Source organism: Mustelus asterias, chromosome 4 (genome assembly GCF_964213995.1).
Source record: "Mustelus asterias chromosome 4, sMusAst1.hap1.1, whole genome shotgun sequence".
In the NCBI taxonomy this organism is placed as follows: Eukaryota; Metazoa; Chordata; class Chondrichthyes; order Carcharhiniformes; family Triakidae; genus Mustelus; species Mustelus asterias.
In genome coordinates this window covers 1435065-1460112 of record NC_135804.1, presented here as the reverse complement: position 1 = coordinate 1460112, position 25048 = coordinate 1435065, and the positions used below count along the sequence as shown (strand labels likewise).

The 25048-nt window shown below is 49.8% G+C and overlaps 1 protein-coding gene across 1 annotated transcript in view; it reads left to right on the top strand.

Annotated features, from left to right (window-relative positions):
* Positions 1-25048, top strand: part of LOC144492445 (rhophilin-2-like) — a 62226-nt gene that overhangs the window by 19081 nt on the left and 18097 nt on the right. The window contains exons 2-8 of the mRNA XM_078210467.1: positions 1449-1564; positions 4889-5017; positions 7585-7660; positions 10785-10862; positions 12680-12804; positions 16718-16884; positions 24606-24793. Of these exons, the coding sequence (XP_078066593.1) occupies positions 1449-1564; positions 4889-5017; positions 7585-7660; positions 10785-10862; positions 12680-12804; positions 16718-16884; positions 24606-24793 (879 nt within the window). The remainder of the gene's footprint in view (positions 1-1448; positions 1565-4888; positions 5018-7584; positions 7661-10784; positions 10863-12679; positions 12805-16717; positions 16885-24605; positions 24794-25048) is intronic.

Sequence of the window (25048 nt, the reverse complement as noted above, 5' to 3'; positions counted from 1 at the left end):
GGAGAGACAATTAAAAAAAAAAGAATAGGGGGTACAATTCCAAAGTGGGTGTGCAGGAGCAGAGACCTGTGCGTATCGGTACACAAGTCATTGAAGGTGGCAGGGCAGGTTGAGAGCAGTTAATTGAGCATAGAGTATCCTGGGCTTTATCAGTCGGGGCATGTGTATAAGAGCAAGGAGGTTAAACCACATCGACCTGTTGCAGAGGCCACATACTAATTTACCCAGTCATTATCACATTGCTGTTTATGGGAATTTGTCACCAAGTTTCCTACATTACAACAGGGACAGCCCTTCGACAATGCTTCTGTGGGTCTGAGATGTCTCGGCAGCTCTTCTATGAAAGGTACTTAAAAGTTAGCCTTTCTTGCCTCCTGGAGCCAATACTGGAGGAAGCACAGCGAAGGTTTACCAGGCCGATTCCTGGGATGGCAGGCCTGCCATATGAGAGAGACTAAGTCGGTTAGGATTATATTCACTAGAGTTTAGAAGAGTGAGAGGGGATCTCATAGAAACTTATAAAATCCTAACTTGATTAAACAGGGTGGATTCAGAATGTTCCCAATGATGGGGGAGTCCAGAACTGGGGGATCATAGTTTGAGGATAAGGAATAAACCTTTTTAGGACTGTGGTGAGGAGAAATTTCTTCACCCAGAGGGTGATGAATCTGGCATTCACTACCACAGAGTAGAAGCCAAAACCTTGTCTGATTTCAAGAAGAAATTAGATACAGCTCTTGGGACTAAAGCAATCAAAAGATATGGGGGGACGGGGAAATCAGGATATTGAATTTGATAATCAGCCATGATCAAAATGAATGGCCTACTCCTATCTTCTGTGCTGCTGATTTTTATCTGGTGACAGGCCAGACAGTGGAGTAGTTCTAATTATCTTTGTCTCCTCACTTGAACTCTTTGTTCAAATTCTTTGTTTGAACGGGTGACACAGTGGTTAGCACTGCTGCCTCACAACACCAGGGACCCAGGTTCAATTCCCAGCTTGGATCGCTGTCTGTGCGGAGTCTGCATGTTCTCCCCATGTCTGTGTGGGTTTTCTCCGGTTTCCTCCCACAGTCGAAAGACGTGCTGGTTAGGTGCGTTGGCCATGCTAAATTCTTCCTCCGTGTACCTGAACAGGTGCCGGAGTGTGGCAACTTAGGGGACTTGCACAGTAACTTCATTGCAATGTTAATGTGAGCCTACTTGTGACAATAAATAAACTTTGAAACTTTGTTCTGGGCTGAGTTTGTATTTTTGGTTATAGTTGAACTCACTTTGCCTTTTCAGACAGGGGTCACTGAGGGTAAACTCACTCAGTAATCCGTGTGTGAGCAGCTCCGGAAGGAGAGAGGAGGAAAAGGCAGACCCTCACCCTGCCTTGCCCATTGACAGCCATCTCCTCTTCCCATCTCCATTCTGATCCTCATTCAGTCCTGCTTTATTTTCAGGGGTGTAACCCGTACGCACACACTGCTCGGAGCAAACTGCAGAGTCAGAGAGTCAGCCTCAATCAGCAGATCATCAAAGCAATGCGGCTACGAGCTGGGGCAGAGAATCTACTGCGGTGAGTCCTGTCTGTGTCTACTTTGCTTTGGTCACTTACACCCTCCCCGCCCCCACCTCCCACCTTTCTTTCAACCTCTCTCTCAAGTTTTAGTTTGTTTATTAGTCACAAGTAGTCTTACATTAACATTGCGACACCTCCCTCTCTCTTGCCCTCCCCACTGTGTCCTTGCTCCAAGACATGGAGTCCTGTCTGACTCAGAGTGCCTGTCCCAGCCCATGGTAAATGTCCAGTGATGTTCTGTACTTCAATTCAAAGAGGTGTCGAAGTTTGTGCCGACATTGGGAACACTCGGTTCTCGAGCTGCGCACATGTTGTCCCATTGTTCAGCTTGCTGAAGCTCAAAGCCAGCCAATGTACTGACCTCACTCCCTGGCTACACTCTGCCAACCGGCAGTAACGGAGCAAATGCCCACCTTTAAATCCCTGGATACCAGGAAACTGTCACTTAAAGCTGCTGTTTTGGGAGAGTGGGGCTCCATGATCCGCTCCCAGGATTACAATTCCTTTCCTGTTCCCTATTCTACCTTTAGGGATGGACTCTCATTGGCTACAGTCCCATAGGTAACATTCCCTACCCCCGCTCCCTTGCTATAGAAACACATCTCATTGTTTCTTGGTCATTCACAACGTCCTGCAAAATATTCCATCCTCTAACTCGAGTGTAAAAGCTCCCCCACATTTCACGCCTTTCTCTGCAGTCAGCTATTACCCAGACTGGAAACAAAATATTGCAGATGCTAAAAATGCTGGATCTTTCTCCTTCAGAACTCCTTATTTCCACAGAAGTTTCATATTGAACTCAGAACGTTGGTTGGAATTCCCCCCCAATTGCAATCTCTGTCCACATTAGTGGACAATCCCACTGGTGGGAAGATCTGGAAAATTCCGGCCATTAACTCTGGCTTGGTGTAACGAGGTTCCAGAAATGTCAGGAACCTCATTTCAATAAATTAACGTTTCATTGAACAGACATCTTGTCCCCTCGCCATGTGACATGTCACCCAGGTTTACAACCGGCACGGTAGCACAGTGGTTAGCACTGCTGCTTCACAGCTCCAGGGACCTGGGTTTGATTCCAGGCTCAGGTCAATGTCTGTGTGGAGTTTGCACATTCTCCTCGTGTCTGCGTGGGTTTCCTCCGGGTGCTCCGGTTTCCTCCCACAGTCCAAAGATGTGCGGGTTAGGTTGATTGGCCATGTTAAAATTGCCCCTTAGTGTCCTGAGATGTGTAGGTTAGAGGGATTAGTGGGTAAATGTGTAAGGATATGGGGGTAGGGCCTGGGTGGGATTGTGGTCGGTGCAGACTCGATGGGCCGAATGGCCTCTTTCTGCACTGTAGGGTTTCTATGATTTCTATGACAACCGGTTTGGCAAAACGTGAAGCAAAGGGAACCTGGCAGAGGCACACAGGTCCAGTGATCCCTGGACTAGAGAGAGAGGGGGGAAATCAGCCAGGGTTCCTGGCCCTGATCACTGTCCAGTGATCCCTCGTAATGGATGGTGTAATGCCTCTGCAGTTTAATAGCCTGTCCACACTCCATCTTGCCTCAAAGCCTTTGTAAGCTTCCAGATGTGGGCTAGTGCCAGTGTATCTGTCCGGCCTGTTACCCTCTGGAGTTGTCAGTGTGATGTCTCACTTACTGCTCTGGTTTAGCAATGATGTGGAAATGCCGGTGTTGAACTTGGGTAAACACAGTAAGAAGTCTCACAACACCAGGTTAAAGTCCAACAGGTTTATTTGGTAGCAAAAGCCACACAAGCTTTCGGAGCGCTGCTCCTTCATCAGGTGAGTGGGAGTTCTGTTCACAAACAGGGCATATAAAGGCACAAACTCAATTTACAAAATAATGGTTGGAATACGAGTCTTTACAGGTAATCAAGTCTTAAAGGTACAGACAATGTGAGTGGAGAGAGGGTTAAGCACAGGTTAAAGAGATGTGTATTGTCTCCAGCCAGGACAGTTAGTGAGAGTTTGCAAGCCCAGACAAGTTGTGGGGGTTACAGAGCGACATGAACCCAAGATCCCGGTGAAGGCCGTCCTCATGTATGCGGAACTTGGCTTTCAGTCTCTGCTCAGCGACTCTGTGTTGTCGTGTGTCGTGAAGGCCGCCTTGGAGAACGCTTACCCGAAGATCAGAGGCCGAATGCCCGTGACCGCTGAAGTGTTGCCCAACAGGAAGAGAACAGTCTTGCCTGGTGATTGTCGAGTGGTGTTCATTCATCTGTTATTGTAGCGCCTGCATGGTTTTCCCAATGTACCATGCTTCGGGACACCCTTTCCTGCAGCGTATCTGATACCAAATAAACCTGTTGGACTTTAACCTGGTGTTGTAAGACTTCTTACTGGTTTAGCAATGCAGTGTTTTGATCTGGGAGTGGCTCTGTATGTCACACAGTCTCACTAATACTCATCCTCCTTTTGGATTGTATTTGTATTTCCATTTCCATTTCTCCTCTCGTGCAGTAGATTTTGGGGTGGGGGTTTAAGAAGAAACTGTCCAGTTCTGTGATCACAGCCCTCCTTCAAACTCTGTACAGCACCTATGCATTCCTTCAAGATGCCAAAACCCAAAAAAACCTAAAAGAAGGCTGAGAGGAGACTTAATTCAAGATCTTGAGGGGTATGGACAGTGTAAATAGTGAGAAACTGTTCCCACTCAGGAGTACATCCAGAACTAGAGGGCACAGATTTAAAATAATGGGCAAAGGAGTGAAAATGATGTGAGGAATTCTTTTTTTTACCCAGAGGGTGGTTGGAGTCTGGAACGAGGTTTCTGAGAGGGTGGTGGAGGCAGGTTCCATTGAGATATTCAAAAGGGAATTGGATTGCTGTCTGAAAAATGTGCAAGGTTACAGGGATAAGACAGGGCAGTGGATCTAGATGGAATGCCCTTTCAGAGAGACATGCAGATTGGATGGGCTGAACGGCCTCCTTCTGCATCGTAAAGATCTGTAATTTATTTATCTTTTGTTAATATTCTTGGCAGGGATACTTTGTCTCGCTCTCTCTCGCTCTCTCTCTCGCTCTCTCTCGCTCTCTCTCGCTCTCTCTCGCTCTCTCTCGCTCTCTCTCGCTCTCTCTCGCTCTCTCTCGCTCTCTCTCGCTCTCTCTCGCGCTCTCTCGCGCTCTCTCGCGCTCTCTCGCGCTCTCTCGCGCTCTCTCGCGCTCTCTCGCGCTCTCTCCTGCCTGGATGAGCACAGAAGATCTGGAATCTGTACCCAGTGAGTGATGGGGAAGGTTGGAGAGTCTGGGATGTCTGTCTTGCTGTAGTTATAACTGGAACAGGCTGAGAGCTTGACATATTGGTCTTTATCTTACAGAGCGACTGACAACAGCAAGATACGCGATATGGTGATGCTTGAGCTGAGTTTTGTCAACTCCAACTTGCAGTTGCTGAAGGAGGAGCTCGAAGGGTTAAATGGCTCTGTAGAGGTCTATCAGAATGAAAAGTGAGTCCCCCAACATCAGGCAGAGGCATTGTTTTTATCAAGTGCCCCCCCCCCCAACTGTCTGGGCTGTCCCTGGAGTGTGGGGGTCCAGGGAGTCTCTACCAGTTGGGGGGGTGGTCTGGGTTGTTGGGGTCCAGGATGGGGGGGAGGAGAGGGGTGGTACCCGGATTAAAACCCACAAGTAGCTGTTTGTGTGGCCCGGGCTTGATTCTCAGGCTTCACTGACCTGTTGTGAAGATTGAAACAGAAATTCTGGCCACTCTCCCTCCCCTGTTCCAATTTCCTGGGAATCCCTTTTTCCATTTCTCCAGGCGGATTCTGCAGGTTCACAGATTCCCCGTCACCACGGTGTGTAAATCCTGTCTCCCCAACACCCTGCCAGCAAGTGTCGTCTGCTCTTTCACAGCCTGTCGTGTATTTATGGGTTGACACAGTGGTTAGCACTGCTGCTTCTCAGCACCAGGGACCAGGCTTCGATTCCCGGCTTGGGTCTGTGCAGAGTCTGCGCGTTCTCCCCGTGTCTGAGTGGGTTTCCTCCTGTTTTCTCCGACAGTCTGAAAGATGTGCCGGTTGGGGGATTAGCCAATGCTGTTCCATTGCTCTATATTTCCCCTGTTAACTAACACTGATGTTTCGGCCCCAATCTCGAACGTGCTGCTTGTTCGCTCCTGAGTATTTTGTCTTTCACTGGGACAATGGTGCTGGGTGCTGTTTCACACCTCATTCCAGGGAGACATTCTTGATCCGGGGATAATGTCCCTTTACTTTCTCTGTCCTGCCCAACTGGCACGTCGCTTTAGGGAACATTGTGAAAATTGGGCTGTTCAACAATTGGGCCTTTCAGCTCTGCACTCACCGAGTCCTTGTCCAGGCTCACCTTTCAATGGGAGCATTGGGTGGTTAACATGATCCTCCCCATCGGTCATGGTCTAAATGCCTATCTCTAGATTTTTCACCCAGTTACATCACTGCTGTGACCCCACTGAGGGCAGCGTAACTCCAAATGGCTCGCTGGCAAGCCCTTCCCTGTCAGTGAAAACCAGTAGGCATGCACAAGCGAAAAGGGGGGAGGGTGGGGAGAGGGTAAGGAAAATGAGCAGGGTGAGGGGGGTGTTCAAGGTGATAACAAATGTCAATTCAAGCAAGGTATTAAATAGGGAGTGGAAGCGGATTGTGAGCTGGTGGGGAGAGATGCTTTCAGTCAGTGCCATGGACAAAGAGTGTCTGTGTACCAGTCTCCCAGGCAGTTTGACTGGAATGTACTGGCTGCACTCCTGGTCCATTCAGTGTAACTCAACCTTGTTCAAATTCAGTGAGATAATGTGATGAAAACCCTCATTGTGTCTCTGCCACTAACTCTGTCTAGATTTCTCCTGTTGCTGCAAAGACTTGCTTATTTTCCCTTTTGCTCTATCTTGCGCATTCTCTGAGGCCCCTGCGGCCAAAGCTGTCACCTTTGTGCTTTGAGGTAACCTTCTGCCCTCGCGTCTGATTCTGCAGCTTTAACCTTTCCATTTTGGCAGATCCAATGGGATGAAGCAGCAGTATAATATGAAGGGTACCATTCTTAGCAGTGTAGAGGATCAGAAGGACCTTGGGGTCCGGGTCCATAGGACTCTTAAATCGGCCTCGCAGGTGGAGGATGCGGTCAAGAAGGCGTACGGCGTACTAGCCTTCATTAATCGAGGGATTGAGTTTAGGAGTCGGGAGATAATGCTGCAGCTTTATAGGACCCTGGTTAGACCCCACTTGGAGTACTGCGCGCAGTTCTGGTCACCTCATTACAGGAAAGATGTTGAAGCCATTGAAAGGGTGCAGAGGAGATTTACAAGGATGTTGCCTGGATTGGGGGGCATGCCTTATGAGGATAGGTTGAGGGAGCTTGGTCTCTTCTCCCTGGAGAGACGAAGGATGAGAGGTGACCTGATAGAGGTTTACAAGATGTTGAGAGGTCTGGATAGGGTAGACTCTCAGAGGCTATTTCCAAGGGCTGAAATGGTTGCTACGAGAGGACACAGGTTTAAGGTGCTGGGGGGTAGGTACAGAGGAGATGTCAGGGGTAAGTTTTTCACTCAGGGTGGTGGGTGAGTGGAATCGGCTGACGTCGGTGGTGGTGGAGGCAAACTCGTTGGGGTCTTTTAAGAGACTTCTGGATGAGTACATGGGATTTAATGGGATTGAGGGCTATAGATAGGACTAGAGGTGGGGATGTGATCGGCGCAACTTGTGGGCCGAAGGGCCTGTTTGTGCTGTGGCTTTCTATGTTCTATGTTCTAACCTTTCAATAAGATCCAGGGAAATGAGAGCTACTTAATCTCAAATCCATTTTGGAAATCCTATTGGTTTATATGATAATTTCCTCTTTCCAGTCCCTCCCTCACAAACCACACTGATCTGTTTGGCCATAGGGACCATTCCACTTTGAAATCTTGCTGTGGGATTTGTATTGTGAAGTCGCCTCGCTCTGGGACCTTTTGGGATTTGAGTCAGTGTTTGGCTGATGTGGACAGTTTATAAACTCGCTGGAGTCTGCCTGTGACAATTTGCCGTGACTTTTCTTTTTGCAGGGACGCACTGTGCTTTCCCCTAATCCCACTGGGATTGAAAGAAACAAAGGAAGTTGATTTTGTGACGCCCATCAAGGTAAAGGCTGAATGGCATTGGCTATCACACACAGGGTTCATGGGCAACTACATTCTTGTACTTGATTTCATATCAAAACTCAAAATGAGGTTCTGCATTTCTTTAGCACCTTTTACCATCTCCGGACATCCCAAAGTACCTGACGTGTACTCTGTTGTAGTGTAGGAATTATGGCAGCAATAGGCACACAGCAAGATCCCACAAACACTATTATCTGACTTTTTAAAAACAATAACTTTGGTGGGGAGAGAACTCCCTGCTGGTGTCACTCTGAGAAGGCAGGAATGCCCTTCGTACTGTGTCTAATGTGAGCAGCACAGTCCCAGAAAGTGCAGCACCCCCCCCACAGCACAGACTGATTGCCAGTGTCAGGCTTTAAACCCAGTCTGATCATTGGCTGGGAGCTGGTTATTTGCTGGGAGTGTGTGCACGCAGGGAGCTTTGATGCTGTTATCCAAAAATGAAATTTGATAAACATTAAATGAGAACTAGGGATGAAACAAAGATGATTGGAAGTGGGGGAAATGTTTGTGTGATTTAGTTGCGGGTAATATATTTCAGCAAGAATACTTTGTTAATGCAGCAGTGAAGCATTCTGGGTTGGTTGACTCTACTAAAGGCGCTCTGCAGGGGAGGAGCTCTGTAACTGCTGTCTGTCACATTGGACCTCGGAGACTGATCTCTCCCTCAATCCACAGTTTTTATTCATTTGTGGGACGTGGGTGTCGCTGGCTGGGCCAGCATTTATTGCCCATCCCTGGTTATCCTTGAGAAGGTGGTGGTGAGCTGCCTTCTTGAATCGCTGCAGTCCATGTGCTGTGGGTTGACCCACAATGCCGTTAGGGAGGGAATTCCAGGATTTTGACCCAGCGACTGCGAAGGAACGGCCGATATATTTCCAAATCAGGATGGAGAGTGGCTTGGAGGGAAGTTGTTGGAGAGGATTCTTAGAGACACGATGTATGTGCATTTAGAAAGGAACAATCTCATTAGTGACAGGCAGCATGGTTTTGTAAGAGGGAGGTCGTGCCTTACAAATTTGGTGGAGTTTTTTGAGGAAGTGACAAAAACGGTTGATGAAGGAAGGGCCGTGGATGTTGTCTATATGGATTTCAGTAAGGCATTTGACTAAGTCCCACATGGCAGGTTGGTTAAGAAGGTTAAGGCTCATGGGATACAAGGAGAAGTGGCTAGATGGGTGGAGAACTGGCTTGGCCATAGGAGACAGAGGGTAGTGGTCGAAGGGTCTTTTTCCGGCTGGAGGTCATAGACCTCCAGCCGGAAAAAGGGCGGCATGGTAGCACAGTGGTTAGCACTGCTGCTTCACAGCTCCAGGGACCTGGGTTCGATTCCCGGCTTGGGTCACTGTCTGTGTGGAGTTTGCACATTCTCCTCGTGTCTGCGTGGGTTTCCTCCAGGTGCTCTGGTTTCCTCCCACAGTCCAAAGCTGTGTGGGTTAGGTTGATTGGCCATGCTAAAATTGCCCTTAGTGTCCCGGGATCCGTAGGTTAGAGGGATTAGTGGGTAAATATGTAGGGATATGGAGGTAGGGCCTGAGTGGGATTGTGGTCGGTGCAGACTCGATGGGCCGAATGGCCTATTTCTGTGCTGTAGGGTTTCTAAGTTACCAGTGGTGTTCCGCAGGGCTCTGTACTGGGACTTCTGCTATTTGTGATATATATAAATGATTTGGAAGAAGGTGTAACTGGTGTAATCAGCAAGTTTGCGGATGACACGAAGATGGCTGGACTTGCGGATAGCGAAGAGCATTGTCGGGCAAGACAGCAGGATATAGATAGGCTGGAAAATTGGGCGGAGAGGTGGCAGATGGAATTTAATCCGGATAAATGCGAAGTGATGCATTTTGGAAGAAGTAATGTAGGGAGGAGTTATACAATAAATGGCAGAGTCATCAGGAGTATAGAAACACAGAGGGACCTAGGTGTGCAAGTCCACAAATCCTTGAAGGTGGCAACACAGGTGGAGAAGGTGGTGAAGAAGGCATATGGTATGCTTGCCTTTATAGGACGGGGTATAGAGTATAAAAGCTGGAGTCTGATGATGCAGCTGTATAGAACGCTGGTTAGGCGACATTTGGAGTACTGCGTCCAGTTCTGGTCGCCGCACTACCAGAAGGACGTGGAGGCGTTAGAGAGAGTACAGAGGAGGTTTACCAGGATGTTGCCTGGTATGGAGGGTCTTAGCTATGAGGAGAGATTCGGTAAACTGGGGTTGTTCTCCCTGGAAAGACGGAGAATGAGGGGAGATCTAATAGAGGTGTACAAGATTATGAAGGGGATAGATAGGGTGAACGGTGGGAAGCTTTTTCCCAGATCAGAAGTGACGTTCACGAGGGGTCACGGGCTCAAGGTGAGAGGGGTGAAGTATAACTCAGATATTAGAGGGATGTTTTTTACACAGAGGGTGGTGGGGGCGTGGAATGCGCTGCCAAGTAGGGTGGTGGAGGCAGGCACGCTGACATCGTTTAAGACTTACCTGGATAGTCACATGAGCAGCCTGGGAATGGAGGGATACAAACGATTGGTCTAGTTGGACCAAGGAACGGCACAGGCTTGGAGGGCCGAAGGGCCTGTTTCCTGTGCTGTACTGTTCTTTGAGGGGAACTTGCAAGATAGTGGTAATGTTCACGGGTATCTGCTGTCCTTGGCCTCCTAGATGGAAGTGGTCGTATGTATTTGAGTTAGAATACATACGATATGTTTCTGGGATGTGTCTGGAGCTGCTGACCCTGTCACGTGAATGAATAACAGAAGATTTTTATCAGCGAACATTACTCTGCTGCTTAGTGTGGACAACACGAGTTTGTAACGAGCTGTTGATTAGTCAGAGTGATCTTTCGCCTGGGGGCAGCGGGAGGGGCTGGTGATAGAGACGGGGTCATTTCTGTCACAGGTTAGAGACTTGTAAATGATCAGTTGTTACCATGGAGATTATTCCTTACTGACGGAAAAGTATTCCAGTATAAACTGGGCACCAAGGCTGGCGCTGAGGGGTCAATAAGTTTCAATTCTTTAATAACTTGCATTCTGCTATGAGTTTTCATTGCCTCTGTCAGGTCTCCAGTGCAAGCTCTAAATGCTTTGGGTTCTCCTCTGTTCCACAGGATTTAATTCAGGAACACTACAGTGAGGATCCAGCAGAGTACGAAGATAAGATCCTGGATGTGATGGACATGCGGCAGGTGGGATTCCTGATGGGGAGCGCGTTGTATTGGGTGTTTTGTACGTGCAAGGCCTCTGCTCTTCATCCAGTGTCTGACTGGGTGTTCTGTTACATCTGCTTGTGTCTCCCCTGCCCCCCCTGGAGGAGCCTGGAGTTCCAGGCTGTTTGTGTTGGAAATAATTTGTTACCTTCCCCAAAACAATAGTTTTCATGAGGACAAAGGTTAAATACATAAGAAATATCAGTAGGCCGCATGGCCCCTCCAGCCTGCTCCGCCCTCCGTTCAATAACGTCATGGCTGATCTGATTGTAACCTCAACCCCACCCCCACAATAACCTTTCACCCCTTTGCTTATCAAGAATCTATCCAGTTCTGCCTTTTGTGATTAGGAAGGCAAATGAAACGTTGGCCATTACTGTAAGGGGAATGGAATATAAAAGTGGGGAAGTCTGTTTCCCCCATATTCCTGACTCTTGATTCTTCAACTTGCATCTTATCATGAGTTTTCATTGCCTCTATCAGCTCTCCCATGCACCCTCTAAATGTTCATCGAGTGTAAAATAGAGCCAATGTTTCGAGTCTGGATGACCCTTCGTCCGAACGGTCATCCAGACTCAAAACGTTGGCTCAATCCTCACCCCACAGATGCTGTCAGACCTGCTGAGATTTTCCAGCATTTTCTGTTTTTTGTTTCAGATTCCAGCATCTGCGGTATTTTGCTTTTATCTTGTAGTAAAGGGTTCTCCGAGGGAAGAGTGATCATAGCATGCTTGAATTTTAACTTCAGTTTGAGGGCGAGAAACTGGAGTCTCTCACTAGTGTTCTGGAGTGAAACAGAAGGTAATTACATAGGCATGAGGACAGATTTGAGGTGTCAGGAAGTGAGTTATTTGCCACAGGATTCCTAGCCCTTTGACTTGCCCTGGTAGCCACAGTGCTTGTATGGCTAGTCCACTTCAGTTTCTGGTCAATGGTAACCCCCAGTTTGTTAGTGGGTGATTCAGTGATGGTAATGCCATGGAATGTCAAAGGTGTTGATTAGATTCTCACTTGTTGGGGATGGTCAGTCCCTGGCGCTTGTGTCGTGCGAATGTTACTTGTCAGCCTGAGCCTGGATATTATCCAGATCTTGCTGCATTTGGACATGGACTGCTTCAGTATCTGAGGAATCGCAAATGGTTCTGAACATTGTGCAGTCATCAGTGAACGTCCCCACTTCTGACTTTGTGATGGAAACAGGTGAAGATGTTTGGGCCGAGGACACTGCATTGTTGATGCATTTAAGGGGGGAAGCTGGATAAACACAGAGAATAGAGAGATATCGGGATGGGGGGAGATGAAGTAGATTGGGAGGAGTTTCAGGTGGACCATAAACACTGGGATAGTCTGGTTGGGTTGAATGGCCTGCTAGGTGTCCCATGATGCTATCTTTCCCAGGTGACATTTAAATGTCCCCTCCCTGAGTGATGGGTTCAGCAGCAGGAACACTAACTACTCCACCATGACTGACTCCAACTCAGCTCATCGAATGGAGACAAATACATTTACAACTTTTGGATTCTAGTGCTGTTTTTGGCCTGATTGTGTCCCCTCCCCAGGCAGTGAATCTGCTGCTGCTCCAGCAGGAGCTCCGAAGCTGCTCCCGGGCAGCCTGCTTCAAACTCCCTGACATTTCCCGAGAAATGATGACCTCCGCAGTTTGAATCATTTCTATTTTCCAGGCCCACAGTTTGAGCAATAGCCTGGAGTTTATCTGGCCAGGATGAGGTGCCCCTCCCCTGCCAGTGCCTGCTCTGTGTGTCTTGCCCATTGATTGAGCTCTCTCCCCTCCACAGGCTATTCGCACACCAAGCCGCAACGTGTTGGGGATCGAGCTGCTGATCTCCTTCTACAATCAGCTCAACTTCCTGGAAAGCCGATTCTTCCAGCCTAACTGTCAGCTGGGGCTGTTCTTCACTTGGTAAGGTCTCTCTGTGTCTGCCTGTACCTCTCTCTCTGTCTGCCTGTGCCTCTCTCTCTCTCTGTCTGCCTGTGCCTCTCTCTCTCTGTCTGCCTGTACCTCTCTCTCTGTCTGCCTGTGCCTCTCTCTCTCTGTCTGCCTGTGCCTCTCTCTCTCTGTGTCTGCCTGTGCCTCTCTCTCTCTGTGTCTGCCTGTACTTCTCTCTCTGTCTGCCTGTGCCTCTCTCTCTCTGTCTGCCTGTGCCTCTCTCTGTCTGCCTGTACCTCTCTCTCTCTCTCTCTGTCTGCCTGTGCCTCTCTCTCTCTCTGTCTGCCTGTGCCTCTCTCTCTCTCTCTGTCTGCCTGTGCCTCTCTCTCTCTCTCTCTGTCTGCCTGTACCCCTCTCTCTCTGTCTGCCTGTGCCCCTCTCTCTCTGTCTGCCTGTGCCCCTCTCTCTCTCTCTGTCTGCCTGTGCCCCTCTCTCTCTCTCTGTCTGCCTGTGCCCCTCTCTCTCTCTCTCTCTCTGTCTGCCTGTGCCTCTCTCTCTCTCTGTCTGCCTGTGCCTCTCTCTCTCTGTCTGCCTGTGCCCCTCTCTCTCTCTCTGTCTGCCTGTGCCTCTCTCTCTCTCTCTGTCTGCCTCTCTCTCTCTCTGTGTCTGCCTGTACCTCTCTCTCTCTCTTTGTCTGCCTGTGCCTCTCTCTCTCTTTGTCTGCCTGTGCCTCTCTCTCTCTCTCTGTCTGCCTGTGCCTCTCTCTCTCTCTCTGTCTGCCTGTGCCTCTCTCTCTCTCTGTCTGTCTGCCTGTGCCTCTCTCTCTCTCTGTCTGTCTGCCTGTGCCTCTCTCTCTCTCTGTCTGCCTGTGCCTCTCTCTCTCTCTGTCTGCCTGTGTCTCTCTCTCTCTCTCTGTCTGCCTGTGCCTCTCTCTCTCTCTGTCTGCCTGTGCCTCTCTCTCTCTCTGTCTGCCTGTGCCTCTCTCTCTCTCTGTCTGCCTGTGCCTCTCTCTCTCTCTCTGTCTGCCTGTGCCTCTCTCTCTCTCTCTGTCTGCCTGTGCCTCTCTCTCTCTCTGCCTGTGCCTCTCTCTGTCTGCCTGTGCCTCTCTCTGTCTGCCTGTGCCTCTCTCTCTGTCTGCCTGTGCCTCTCTCTCTGTCTGCCTGTGCCTCTCTCTCTGTCTGCCTGTGCCTCTCTCTCTGTCTGCCTGTGCCTCTCTCTCTCTCTCTCTCTGCCTGCGCGCCTCCCTCTCTCTCTCTCTCTCTGCCTGCGCGCCTCTCTCTCTCTCTGCCTGCGCGCCTCTCTCTCTCTGCCTGCGCACCTCTCTCTCTCTCTCTGCCTGCGCGCCTCTCTCTCTCTCTCTGCCTGCGCGCCTCTCTCTCTCTCTCTCTGCCTGCGCGCCTCTCTCTCTCTCTCTCTCTGCCTGCGCGCCTCTCTCTCTCTGCCTGCGCGCCTCTCTCTCTGCCTGCGCGCCTCTCTCTCTCTCTCTCTGCCTGCGCGCCTCTCTCTCTCTCTCTCTGCCTGTGCGTCTCTCTCTCTCTCTCTGCCTGCGTCACCAGACTGTCCGTTCGTCTCAAACCTGTTTTTCCAGCTCGGAGTCTGTGTGGTTAATTTATGTTAATCAGTTTGTTCAGCAAATGTGGGCCCTTTCTGAATCCTGTTTAACGAGGAGTCAGAAGGTTGTAAATATAAATCCAGTCTGGATAAGAAAAGTTCAAGTTTATTTATTCGTCACGCGTAGACTTACATTAACACTGCAATGAAGTTACTGTGAATGTGTTGCTGAGGGAGGGACGTGCTGTCAGAGGGTCAGTGCTGAGGGAGTGCCGCACTGTCAGAGGGTCAGTGCTGAGGGAGTGCTGCACTGTCAGAGGGTCAGCACTGAGGGAGTGCCGCACTGTCAGAGGGTCAGTGCTGAGGGAGTGCCGCACTGTCAGAGGGTCAGTGCTGAGGGAGTGCCGCACTGTCAGAGGGTCAGTGCTGAGGGAGTGCCGCACTGTCAGAGGGTCAACACTGAGGGAGTGCGGCACTGTCAGAGGGTCAGTGCTGAGGGAGTGCCGCACTGTCAGAGGGTCAGTACTGAGGGAGTGCCGCACTGTCAGAGGGTCAGTACTGAGGGAGTGCGGCACTGTCAGGGGGTCAGTACTGAGGGAGTGCCGCACTGTCAGGGGGTCAGTACTGAGGGAGTGCCGCACTGTCAGGGGGTCAGTACTGAGGGAGTGCCGCACTGTCAGAGGGTCAACACTGAGGGAGTGCGGCACTGTCAGAGGGTCAGTACTGAGGGAGTGCCGCACTGTCAGAGGGTCAGTACTGAGGGAGTGCCGCACTGTCAGAGGGTCAGTACTGAGGGAGTGCCGCACTGTCAGAGGGTCAGTACTGAGGGAGTACCACACTGTCAGAGGGTCAGTACTGAGGGAGTGCGGCACTGTCAGGGGGTCAGTACTGAGGGAGTGCCGCACTGTCAGAGGGTCAGTACTGAGGGAGTGCCGCACTGTCAGAGGGTCAGTACTGAGGGAGTGCCGCACTGTCAGAGGGTCAACACTGAGGGAGTGCGGCACTGTCAGAGGGTCAGTACTGAGGGAGTGCCGCACTGTCAGAGGGTCAGTACTGAGGGAGTGCCGCACTGTCAGAGGGTCAGTACTGAGGGAGTGCCGCACTGTCAGAGGGTCAGTACTGAGGGAGTACCACACTGTCAGAGGGTCAGTACTGAGGGAGTGCGGCACTGTCAGGGGGTCAGTACTGAGGGAGTGCCGCACTGTCAGAGGGTCAGTACTGAGGGAGTGCCGCACTGTCAGAGGGTCAGTACTGAGGGAGTGCCGCACTGTCAGAGGGTCAGTGCTGAGGGAGTGCTGCACTGTCAGAGGGTCAGTGCTGAGGGAGTGCTGCATTGTCAGAGGGTCAGTACTGAGGGAGTGCCGCACTGTCAGAGGGTCAGTACTGAGGGAGTGCCGCACTGTCAGAGGGTCAGTACTGAGGGAGTGCTGCACTGTCAGAGGGCCAGTACTGAGGGAGTGCCGCACTGTCAGAGGGTCAGTACTGAGGGAGTGCCGCACTGTCAGGGGGTCAGTACTGAGGGAGTGCCGCACTGTCAGAGGGTCAGTACTGAGGGAGTGCCGCACTGTCAGAGGGTCAGTACTGAGGGAGTGCCGCACTGTCAGAGGGTCAGTACTGAGGGAGTACCACACTGTCAGAGGGTCAGTACTGAGGGAGTGCGGCACTGTCAGGGGGTCAGTACTGAGGGAGTGCTGCACTGTCAGAGGGTCAGTACTGAGGGAGTGCCGCACTGTCAGAGGGTCAGTACTGAGGGAGTGCCGCACTGTCAGAGGGTCAGTGCTGAGGGAGTGCTGCACTGTCAGAGGGTCAGTGCTGAGGGAGTGCTGCATTGTCAGAGGGTCAGTACTGAGGGAGTGCCGCACTGTCAGAGGGTCAGTACTGAGGGAGTGCCGCACTGTCAGAGGGTCAGTACTGAGGGAGTGCTGCACTGTCAGAGGGTCAACACTGAGGGAGTGCCGCACTGTCAGAGGGTCAGTGCTGAGGGAGTGCCGCACTGTCAGACGGTCAGTGCTGAGGGAGTGCCGCACTGTCAGAGGGTCAGTACTGAGGGAGTGCTGCACTGTCAGAGGGTCAACACTGAGGGAGTGCCGCACTGTCAGAGGGTCAGTACTGAGGGAGTGCCGCACTGTCAGAGGGTCAACACTGAGGGAGTGCCGCACTGTCAGAGGGTCAGTACTGAGGGAGTGCTGCACTGTCAGAGGGTCAACACTGAGGGAGTGCCGCACTGTCAGAGGGTCAGTACTGAGGGAGTGCCGCACTGTCAGAGGGTCAGTACTGAGGGAGTGCCGCACTGTCAGAGGGTCAGTACTGAGGGAGTGCCGCACTGTCAGAGGGTCAGTGCTGAGGGCTGTCCTTTGAGCAGGACAATGATTTGACTGTTGCTATTTACTTTGAGGTACGACTCCTTCACTGGTGTGCCTGTGTGCCAACAACATCTGTCTCTGGAGAAAGCCAGCATTTTATTCAATATCGGAGCACTTTACACACAGATTGGCACTCGGAGCGATCGCAGGACCCAAGCTGGCCTTGACAACGCCATTGATTCTTTCCAGAAAGCAGCAGGTCAGTATTCCCGCTGGCTGATTGTTAATTCCCTCGTTTCGGAATTTTTCCACTCGCCAACTCGTTTAATTTCACCAACTTTCACCCCACCCCAACCACCCAGCGCGATTCCATAAGCTGTGGTGGCAATGGGAAGCGTTCTTTCCCGCTACAGTGACAGCAGCAGCTGTTGTCCACATGTCTGCATCTGATGGAACCTGCTCATCATTCCTCTCTCTCTCTCTCTCTTTCCCCCGCCCCCCCTTGTCACAGCATATTCTGTCAGAATTAGTGTGTAATCAGCAGGGTAAGGATCACTCACTATAACTGTACACAGTCACTGTTTATTCAGCAGGGTAAGGATCACATGCTGTGTAACTGTACAGAGTCACTGTTTATTCAGCAGGGTAAGGATCACTTGCTGTGTAACTGTACAGAGTCACTGTTTATTCAGCAGGGTAAGGATCACTTGCTGTGTAACTGTACAGAGTCACTGTTTATTCAGCAGGGTAAGGATCACTTGCTGTGTAACTGTACAGTGTCACTGTTTATTCAGCAGGGTAAGGATCACTTGCTGTGTAACTGTACAGAGTCACTGTTTATTCAGCAGGGTAAGGATCACTCACTGTGTAACTGTACAGAGTCACTGTTTATTCAGCAGGGTAAGGATCACTTGCTGTGTAACTGTACAGAGTCACTGTTTAACATGTCTAATGACTGTGTGTGCGCGCGTGTGGACACTGGTCGCTGTTTTGTATATGAAGCAGCCGCTCAGCAGTCCCGAGCACCCTGAGGCTCCCTGAGCTGTGGACGACCCTGGGATGTCATTGGTTAATCGCAGTGTGGCCTCTACAGTAGGCTGTAATGATCGTATTAATGATCGAGGGAGGTCATGCCTCACAAATTTGGTTGAGTTTTTTGAGGAGGTGACAAAAACGATTGACGAGGGAAGGGCCGTGGATGTCGTCTATATGGATTTTAGTAAAGCGTTTGACAAGGTCCCTCATGGCAGGCTGGTGCAAAAGGTTAAATCTCACGGGATAAAAGGTGAGCTAGCTAGATGGGTGAAGAACTGGCTTAGCCATAGAAGACAGAGGGTAGCAGTTGAGGGGTCTTTTTCCAGTTGGAGGTCTGTGACTAGTGGTGTTCCGCAGGGCTCTGTACTGGGACTTCTGCTGTTTGTGATATATATAAATGATTTGTAGGAAGATGTAGCTGGTGCGATCAGTAAGTTTGCGGACGACACGAAGATTGCTGGAGTTGCGGATAGTGATGAACATTGTCAGAGAATACAGCAGGATATAGATAGGCTGGAACATTGGGCGAAGAAATGGCAGATGGAATTTAATCCAGATAAATGCGAAGTGATGCATTTCAGTAGATCTAATGTAGGGGGGAGCTATACAATAAATGGCAGAGCCATCAGGAGTATAGACACACAGAGGGACCTGGGTGTACAAGTCCACAGATCCTTAAAGGTGGCAGCACAGGTGGAGAGGGTGGTGAAGAAGGCATATGGCATGCTTGCCTTTATTGGACGGGGCATAGAATATAAAAGTTGGCATATGATGTTGCGGTTATATAGAACGTTGGTTAGGCCACATTTGGAATACTGCGTCCAGTTCTGGTCGCCACACTACCAGAAGGATGTGTAGGCTTTGGAGAGAGTACAGAAAAGGTTTACCAGGATGTTGCCTGGTATGGAGGGTCTTAGCTATGAGGAGAGATTGGGTAAACTGGGGTTGTTCTCCCTGGAAAGACGGAGGATGAGGGGCGACCTAATAGAGGTGTATAAAATTATGAAGGGCATAGATAGGGTGAACAGTGGGAAGCTTTTTCCCAGGTCGGAGGTGACGAACACAAGGGGTCACGGGTTCAAGGTGAGGGGGGCAAGGTTCAACACAGATGTCAGGGGGACGTATTTTACACAGAGGGTGGTGGGGGCCTGGAATGCGCTGCCAAGCAAGGTGATTGAGGCAGACACGCTGGGATCGTTTAAGACTTATCTGTCAAAGGCAGATCGTGCCTTATGAGCCTGGTGGAGTTCTTCGAAAATGTGACTAAACACATTGACGAAGGGAAAGCGGTAGATGTGGTTTATATGGATTTTAGCAAGGTGTTGGATAAGGTCCCCCATGCAAGGCTTCTCGAAAAAGTGAGAGGGCATGGGATCCAAGGGGCTGCTGCCCTGTGGATCCAGAACTGGCTTGCCCAAAGGAGGCAGAGAGTGTGTATAGATGGGTCTTTTTCTAAATGGAGGTCGGTCACCAGTGGTGTGCCCTAGGGATCTGTTCTGGGACCCTTGCTGTTTGTCATTTTCATAAATGACCTGGATGAGGAAGTGGAGGGATAGGTTGGTAAGTTTGCCGACGACACGAAAGTTGGGGGGGTTGTGGATAGTCTGGAGGGATGTCAGAATTTACAGAGGGACATAGATAGGATGCAAGACTGGGCGGAGAAGTGGCAGATGGACTTCAACCCAGATAAATGCGTAGTGGTCCATTTTGGCAGGTCAGATGGGATGAAGGAGTATAATATAAAGGGAAAGACTCTTAGTACTGTGGAGGATCAGAAGGACCTTGGGGTCCGGGTCCATAGGACTCTAAAATCGGCCCTGCAGGTGGAGGAGGTGGTTAAGAAGGCGTATGGTGTGCTGGCCTTTATCAATCGAGGGATTGAGTTTAGGAGTCCGGGGATAATGATGCAGCTATATAAGACCCTCATCAGACCCCACTTGGAGTACTGTGCTCAGTTCTGGTCGCCTCATTACAGGAAGGATGTGGAAAAGATTGAAAAGGTGCAGAGGAGATTTACAAGGATGTTGCCTGGATTGAGTGGCATGCCTTATGAGGATAGGCTGAGGGAGCTCGGTCTTTTCCCCTTGGAGAGACGTAGGATGAGAGGAGACCTAATAGAGGTATATAAGATGTTGAGAGGCATAGATCAGGTGGACTCTCAGAGGCTTTTTCCCAGGGTGGAAATGTCTGCTACGAGAGGACACAGTTTTAAGGTGCTGGGGGGTAGGTACAGGGGAAATGTTAGGGGGGAGTTTTTCACACACAGGGTGGTGGACGAGTGGAATCGGCTGCCGTCAGTGGTGGTGGAGGCAAACTCAATAGGGACTTTTAAGAGACTCCTGGATGAGTATATGGGACTTAATAGGATGGAGGGTTATAGGTAGGCCTAAAAGGTAGGGATATGTTCGGCACAACTTGTGGGGCCGAAGGGCCAGTTTGTGCTGTAGTTTTTCTATGTTTCTATAGCCACATGAACAGACTGGGAATAGAGGGATACAAACGAATGGTCTAGTTGGGCACATGAGCGGCGCAGGCTTGGAGGGCCGAAGGGCCTGTTCCTGTGCTGTATTGTTCTTTGTTTGTTTGATCCTTCTGAAGCATTGGGAGAGTGGGCAGGATTGGTGCCACAGGGCTGAGCCGTGGGCCATTTGTCTCCAGGGTCTCTTACACTGGACACCAGGGAGTTGGGTCAACACTCAGTAGAGGAGGGGGATTGGCTCGTGGTGAGAGGAGGGGGATGATTGTCTCCTTGGCAAGGGTGAAGTTGGGATAACTGCTGGATAAAGAGAGGATGATATTTTACTGACTCTGACACGGTGAAGAATATCAGTTCCAGCTGCTGCCCTGATTCACCAATAAACTGTTCCTGGAAAACTGCTGGGAGAAGAAATATCCCAGCTCGCTGCAGGTCTGTTTATTTGCTGACAGAGGGATCAGGCAGCTGGGAGTAACACCTGAAGCAGGAAATGTTCAGACAAAACAAGTGACCTGACGCCTGGAGACCCTTTTCACACTAAGCCCACGCTCTGAGTGGGAGGGTGGGGAGATGACCCCAGCTCCTGACTCTCCATTCCCCTCTGATGGGAAGTCTAGGGTGAGGGTTTTCTCTGAGATGTTTCTCTCTATTGGTAACATACCAAAGCAAAATACTGCAGATGCTGGAATCTGAAACAAACAGAAAATACTGGAAAATCTCAGCAGGTCTGACAGCATCTGTGGAGAGAGAATAGAGCCAGCGTTTAGAGTCTGGACGGCCCGTAACTTCCAGCCTGTTGAGCAAGTTGGACAATTCAATTAGATCCTAGATGATCTATATCTAAACTCTGTTGACTCACCTTGATTACATAATCCTGAATACCTTTGTCTAACAAATCTATCTTTATCTCCATTTTTGACATTTTCCACTGACTACCAAACTCAACAGTCTTTTTTTATCTCCGATTTTAAGTGAGCAGTATATCGCCTTTACCTTTTTTAATCATCTTAAACATCGCAGTCACAGGAGGTTGACATCCAGATGCAACAAGCTCTCTGGAAAGCAACTTGTGTTAATTTTATTGTGGGAGAGCTGGGGAATGAGGAAGCAAATTTTGCTTCAATTATACAGGGTGAGAGCGCATCCGGAATGGAGTGAGTACTGCAACAAAGAACCCTGGCATCAGAGGGCTGATCTTTGAGGAGAGATTGAGACAGCTGGGCTAATGCTTTCTGGAGTTTCATAGAATGAGAGGTGATATAAGATGAGAAATGGCAGCAAGAGAAGACCATTCAGCCCATCCAACCTGCTCCAGCTGTAATATGATCATGGCAGATCTTGGGTTTCAACTCTATTTTCCTGCCTGCTCCCCATAATCCCCTAATTTCCTGAGATCAAAAACCTGTCTTTCCCCAGCCTTAAACTACTCAACAGTGAAGAATTCCAAAGATTCACAGCCCTTTGAGCGTGGGTTTCCTCCGGGTGCTCCGGTTTCCTCCCACAGTCCAAAGATGTGCGGGTTAGGTTGATTGGCCAGGTTAAAAAATTGCCCCTTAGAGTCCTGGGATGTGTAGGTTAGAGGGATTAGCAGGTAAAATATGTGGGGATAGGGCCTGGGTGGGATAGTGGTCGGTGCAGACTCGATGGGCCGAATGGCCTCCTTCTGCACTGTAGGGTTTCTATGTTTCTATGATCTCAGTCCTAAATGACCCTCCCCTTTTATCCTGAGACTGTGCCCCTGTGTTTTAGATTCCCCGGCCAGTGGAAACAATCTCTATAACCACCATATCATACCCTTCAGAATCTTCAATATTTCAATGAGATCGCCTCTCATTTCTCTAAACTCCAGAGAATACAAATCCAATTTACTCAGTCTCTCAACCCAGGAACCAATCTAGTGAACCGTCCATGTACCCCCTCGATTGCAAATATATCCTTTCATAAATATGGAGATCGAACATGCGCACTGTGTTCCAGATATGGGCTGGGATTCTCCTTAGACTTTTTTTTAAGTCCAATTCAGGTGAAAATGGGAGTAACCGCTGTGTATTTTCAGATTGACTGCATCACAGAGAGCCCTAGCGGAATTCCCTCTGAAAATCAGGCAGCGGGGCCTATCCTCGCCCGCGAGGCCGGCAGCATAGCGCTGAGGGGGCCACTGCACACGCGCTGACCTGTCAGAGTGGAGATCGGCACATGCACAGTAGTCCCGCATTGCCAGCCTCCCGATCGCTGACCAGCCCCACAAGCCCCCATCACTGACCTCCATGGGCAGGTCCAAACCTCCTGATTTTCCAGCCCCAATTGCCATCCTCCCTTCCTCTGCCACCAATCCTGATTGCAGAGTGGCATTGGGCCTGCCCCCTTAACACTGCCTGGGCATTGCCAGTTTACCCCTTGGGTGGGGCCAGGCTGGCACTGCCAGAGGGCACCACCCCCTTACCCCTGATCTCCCAGGGGGGCCTTATTGTCCCCTCACTCCTCCAGCAGGGTTGGCCGCCTGTTCCCTGTTAGTGGGGAGCAGTTGTAAACCCCACTGGAGTGAGCCACTCCCGGCGGGGGGAGATGCTAGCGGACTCCGAGACTTCAGTCCTGGGCCTGCTAATCAGATGGAAATCGCAATTTAAATATTGAAATGAGCTTCACACTGAGCTGATGACGCTTAATCTTGGCTGGGAGGCCCAGGTGCCCAGCAGGAAGCGTGTGAAACAGCCTCCGCTGATGTTCCCTGGCCTGTGGCACTGCTCGAGCAGCGTTCCGGGCTGGGAGAATCACCCCCATGGTCTCAATGGAGAAACAGAATTTCCCTTCAGTAAAACTAAGTTGACTTGTTCTAAACCTATTCTGCTTTGCTGAGTGCATTATTAAGACTTTATTGATACATACAAAATTCTCAGTGTAGGGGCTGCAAGGTAGTTTCCCCAGCTTGGGAGTCGAGTGTCAGGGGCACAACCATTGGATACAATGGTTACTAAATGGATACAAAATTGGCTTCTTCACCGAAGCCAGAGGGTGGTTGTAGAGGGTTGTTTTTCAAACTGGAGGCCTGTGACCAGCGGTGTGCCTCAGGGATCAGTGCTGGGCCCACTGTTATAAGAGATCTAGGGGTACATGTTCATAGCTCCTTGAAAGTGGAGTCACAGGTGGACAGAGTGGTGAAGAAGGCATTCGGCATGCTTGGTTTCATCGGTCAGAACATTGAATACAGGAGTTGGAATGTCTTGTTAAAGTTGTACAAGACATTGGTAAGGCCACACTTGGAATACTGTGTGCAATTCTGGTCACCCTATTATAGAAAGGATATTATTAAACTAGAAAGAGTGCAGAAGAGATTTTCTAGGATGCTACCGGGACTTGATGGATTGAGTTATAAGGAGAGGTTGACTAGACTGGGACTTTTTTCTCTGGAGCATAGGAGGCTGAGGGGTGACCTTATAGAGGTCTATAAAATAATGAGGGGCATAGACAAGGTAGATAGTCAATATCTTTTCCCAAAGGTAGGGGAGTTTAAAACTAGAGGGCATAGGTTTAAGGTGAGAGGGGAGAGATACAAAAGTGTCCAGAGGGGCAATTTTTTCACACAGAGGGTGGTGAGTGTCTGGAACAAGCTGCCAGAGGTAGTAGTAGAGGCGGGTACAATTTTATCTTTTAAAAAGCATTTAGATAGTTACATGGGTACGATGGGTATAGAGGGATACGGGCCAAATGCGGGCAATTGGGATTAGTTTAGGGTTTTTTTTTTAAAAAAAGGGTGGCATGGACAAGTTGGGCCGAAGGGCCTGTTTCCATGCTGTAAATCTCTATGACTCATTTAGGACTGGGATGAGGAGACGTTACTTTACTCAAGGTTGTGAATCTTTGGAATTCTCTGAGCTGTGAATGCTCAGCTGATTAATGTACACAGCCTGAGATTTAATTGGACTGTGAAGAGTTTGAAAGGGGTGGGGAGTTCTGTGGTGGTCTGAATGGTGAAGCAGCATTAGTGAGCTTTATTGCCTACCTATGCTTCTGTTCTGATGTAGATCACATCTCAATCCTGTATGTTGCAGGGAATACGAGTATAGTCTATGCAGTAGATACCATCTACAAGATCACTGCAGCCACTTACCCAGGCTGCTTCTACAGCTGCCCTCTTGATCCATTCCCCCCCTCTTCGGGATGTTTATTCTCAGAGCTTATTGGGGGGATTGAATGAGTGGACAAATCAGCAATGATGAGATTTCTGCTGAAACAAGAATTATTGGGTCACGTAATCACTTGTGTCAATGGTTCCCAGATCTCTGTCTCCACTGTATCCCTCACGCCTCTCTCTCTCTCGCTCTCTCTGTCGGTCTCGGACTGTATCCCTCATGCCTGTCTGTCTCTCTCTCGCTCTCTGTCGGTCTCGGACTGTATCCCTCATGCCTGTCTCTCTCTCGCTCTCTCTGTCGGTCTTGGACTGTATCCCTTATGCCTGTCTCTCTTTTCAGGGGTGCTGACCCACTTGAAGGAAACATTTACACACACGCCAAGTTTTGACATGAGTCCATCGATGCAGAACATGTTGATTCGCCTGATGTTGGCCCAAGCCCAAGAATGTGCCTTTGAAAAGATGGTGCTGCCTGGGATTCGCAACCAGTTCCTCACTCTGCTGCAGGTAGCCCAGGAAGCTGCCAAGGTAAGTTCCACAATTGGCTTTTAATCCTGGGATGTGAATATTGTTGGAAAAGGCATTTATTTCCCAGGCCCTTTGATAGTGCAGGTCAGCCGTCGTGAATATGGCTGAGTGACATTTCAGAGTCCAGAGCTGTGGCTGTGGGGTCACATGTAGGCCAGACCAGGTAATGACGGCAGATTTCCTTCCCTAAAGGGCATTAGTGAACCAGATGGATCTTTATGACAGTCTGGTAGTTGTAGGTTAACATCACTAGCT